The sequence below is a fragment of the Nanorana parkeri genome, unplaced genomic scaffold, assembly GCF_000935625.1.
Source record: "Nanorana parkeri isolate BGI_ZX_2015 unplaced genomic scaffold, ASM93562v1 scaffold431, whole genome shotgun sequence".
NCBI lineage: Eukaryota > Metazoa > Chordata > Amphibia > Anura > Dicroglossidae > Nanorana > Nanorana parkeri.
The window spans coordinates 103,201-107,160 of NW_017306699.1; the positions used below are offsets into that span (position 1 = coordinate 103,201).

The 3,960-nt window shown below is 41.7% G+C and overlaps 1 protein-coding gene across 1 annotated transcript in view; it reads left to right on the top strand.

Moving 5' to 3' along the window:
- The first annotated feature begins 1,439 nt into the window (after window positions 1-1,439).
- Window positions 1,440-3,960, top strand: part of ATP1B4 (ATPase Na+/K+ transporting family member beta 4) — a 41,014-nt gene continuing 38,493 nt past the window's right edge. The window contains exons 1-2 of the mRNA XM_018560069.1: window positions 1,440-1,490; window positions 3,061-3,208. Of these exons, the coding sequence (XP_018415571.1) occupies window positions 1,440-1,490; window positions 3,061-3,208 (199 nt within the window). The remainder of the gene's footprint in view (window positions 1,491-3,060; window positions 3,209-3,960) is intronic.

Genomic DNA, 3,960 nt, shown 5'->3' on the forward strand with positions numbered 1-3,960 from the left:
CAGCCAAGGACAAGCTCAGCATATGAAGAGCTGTGCTATGGAGAGTTAGGGACCATTTGCCAAGGACATGCTATGCACATGGAACACACTACACTGTATATTTTGAGCATTTTGTCAACCACATACCATTAAACTGAAAAAAATATAAGGGTTTTGTACTTTCTCTGACACTGATTTGGCACATGCATGTTTTAGTTCAACAATGGCAGTCCTCATATTTCTCTATGACAGGTGTACTTTAATTTTCCAACAACCTCTTTCTCAAGGACAGGAGCATCACTTTGAAAGCACTTGTAGAAGAGTTTTGTATCCCCATCTCTGTTTTCATGGGAAGGACACCCCTCTCAATTGCTTGCCATGCTGAGCCTCTTCTACGCTGACTTTCACAAAAAACATCACTGTTTGATTGGCAAGTTGGAGAATTGCCAGTATACCTCGCCTTTTTAATAAAAATATGCTCCATCCATAAGTTGCACTGGCCACTATCCCAGCCATCTGTTATCACACAACTGACTTTGTTGAAAAAAGCTGATTTGGAAAAATTCTCCAATTCAGCTCACTTTCCAGTTTGGCTATTTCGGCCTAGATTGTTCACTTCTCCTGCCTTCTCCAAACTCTTCACACTTTTGTGAATAACCCTGCTGGTGTCACTGGAACATAACCATGAGCCCCTCTGTTGCCTTGCATAAATGATTGACCTTTCCACCTTTTGCTAAGTGAGAAAGCTGCACAGTGACCTTAAAAACAGTTGTTCATCTACCACCACTCTTTAAATGGCTGCCACAATAATGCCTTGTCCTACTAACAGTCCTTTTTTTCATCAAGTGATAGTTTCTACTTCACCTATGAACTGAATGCCTAAGAGAACCTATGGTCTGATGACCAAGGTCACAAGCCACATTCACCGACATGAAATCTAGGCATGGTCTCAAATTTAATTTATCATAAACATTTGAAAAAAGAATAGCAGAAGCTTATGTTTTAATTCCATAAACCTACAGTTTGAGAGGCAAGCACTTATAATATGTATAGTATGTGGGAAACGGATTAGTCAAAATGTTATCTCTATGGTAACTTTAGTCACATATTCTCAGAAGTGCACTACTGTCAGGTTAGTTGCAGGATTAAACAAAAAAAATATATTAGTAACTGATGGACTATGCAGCATACAGCATCATCAGGTCCTCTGTGAAGAGCTACTCTTGCTTTGTAACCAGAGAGAACAGGATTCAAACCAGCATAGGTCTGGAACTCAAGGACCCTGAGGTCAGTGACTGACACTCTTAACACCTGTTCTACACAAGTCATTACATGTGTGATATTGGATCTGACCCTTGTTTATCGACTACTCAGATGTAACATTCTGCAATCCAGTGTTGTTTTGTTTCATGATCTTTTGGCTTTTTTTTTTTTTCAAATGATAAATTCTTTAAGAAAATATGAAAAAGAAGAGGGCCTGTGATGGGGTCCGGGCTGGTGGTATGATGCAGGTATAGACCTCATGGTTCTGAGTTCCAATCCAACATAAAGATAATAAACATCTTAAGATAACTGGCCCTGCTCTTGCTACGTCTACAAGGAACGGCTCCAAAAATCAGTTGATTTTGTCCAGGCTCTACGCACTGCATAAGTGTCAACTGTATTTCCACTAACACTGTGGAGGGGGTTTCTCTTCAATCCACTACAGAGATTCACTTAAAGAGACCCTGTTGCCATATTTTAGGAATGTTATTTACATGTAAAAGCCTCCTTTGTGTAGACATCTAAAAGCCCTGAGACCTCTACTGAGCTCAACCATGTTAGATGTGATGTCAGCAGCCCCAGCAGACTCAGAGCTTTCACTCACGTGACACTCTACAGCAGGGGTAGAGGTAGTGAAATAAAATTCAAGGAGGTCTGGTGACCATAATTTCTTCCAGCAGAATCGAGGTCCCGACAGAATGGTCATGTCTACACCATGGTCTGCCATTTAGGCTGCATTCACTCTAGCTGCACTACAATGCACAGATGCTGGTGTGTTTTCCCAGACACAGTGCTGATGCACCGATCCCGTTGCATCACACTTTTTTTTTATTTTTGTTAGAACTTTATTGAAATGTCACAAGTGACATTTCATTAAGTTCCAATGGCAAAGTGCAGTGTTATGTGGTAGTGGTACTGCGTGGCTGGCTTCAATGAAAAATGTACAGCATTCATCAGCATGACCCTTACATCAATTTTCTCCATCAGAGAGCCCCCTTAGATTAGGTGTCCTTTCAGAATGTTCCCTTGCAATAACTTACAATAAGTATCCTCATGAGAGTGCCACATTACATTAGGTGTCCCTATCAGAGTGCCACTCTACATTAGGTGTCCCCATGAGAGTGCCCCCTTACATTAGGTGTCCCCATCAGAGTGCCCCCCTACATTAGGTGTCACCATGAGAGTGCCACTCTACATTAGGTGTCACCATGAAAGTGCCACCTTACATTAGGTGTCCCTATCAGAGTGCCACTCTACATTAGGTGTCCCCATGAGAGTGCCCCCTTACATTAGGTGTCCCCATCAGAGTGCCCCCTTACATTAGGTGTCCCCATGAGAGTGCCCCCTTACATTAGGTGTCCCCATCAGAGTGCCCCCCTACATTAGGTGTCACCATGAGAGTGCCCCCCTACATTAGGTGTCACCATGAGAGTGCCTCCTTACATTAGGTGTCCCTATCAGTGTGCCCCCTTACATTAGTTCCCCCCAAGAGAGTGCCCCCTTACATTAGGTCTCCCTGGTCTCCCTTAAACAGAGTATCCCCTTAGATTAGATGTCCCCTTCAGACTTGATCATCACATAGTCACATAGTAACTGGATCTGGGACTTATTTAGAATGTCATAAAGGAGCCTTTGGTTGTACTTTAAATGTATTGACATAATTTTGATTGGCCGTTTTTTGAAGTAACAATTACCAAATGTTATGGTAATGTATTCTGTGTGCCTTCATTGACTTACACTTGCAACAGGATGTTGTTCTAGAATTCCCATGATAATAAACATCATTATGAAGGGAGGGACCTCTTTCTCCGGTTTCAGGACAATCAGGATGGAAGACAAGCACAGTCTGACGGGCAGAAGCAAATGGAGCAGAAAAAAACCTGTGCAGAATTGATACAAGACTTGAAACATTTTATATGGAACCCAGAGAAAAAGGAAGTATTAGGAAGAAATGGCAAAAGCTGGTGTGAGTAACAACAATTGCATTACTTGTATTATGAAATAAAACTTAGCAATGTTATCTCCTCCACCCAACATAAAACTTTCATTATTCAATGTCTTATTTAATGTGGAACTGGATTCACTTACTTCATATTCTTCTCAAGGTTTCTTATCTTAATGTCATTTATGACATTGCGTTGCTCAAAAATTCAATTTCTGCATTTAACTTATGTTTTGGGATATTTTATGGCATTTACTTTTGGTAGGAATTCATTTGTCAAGAGAAAATATTATTTTGCACTGTTTATTACAGTGTGGAATACAAACAGCAATTAGACTGTGCTTTCATGGCTAAAATATGCTATACATATGCTTTGTTGTTATATTTAATTGTTAGTAGGTGTTCTTTGTTTCTTCATATACACTTTTTTTAGTTTTATTCATTTTTAAGCATTTGCATTTTTTTAACATGTGGTACATTCCCCATGCCGAGAAAGCACCTTAAGAATACAGCTCTGTTCTTTATATGAAGACTACATGATGTATACAACTCATGATGTCCCATACCAATCAGTGGCGGAACTACCGCCTGTGCTGCCGCACCGTGACCCTCAGTCTGGGGGGGGCCCAGCAAAGTCCCTGTGCATAGATGGTGGGACTTGCCGGCCGCCGGATAGCACCGGATCGGCATCCAGCGGGCCCCCGGTCTCTGCGCCGGGAGTGTCAGATCATCCGACACTCCCGGCGCAGAGATGGGGGGGGCCGCCGGATACTGAT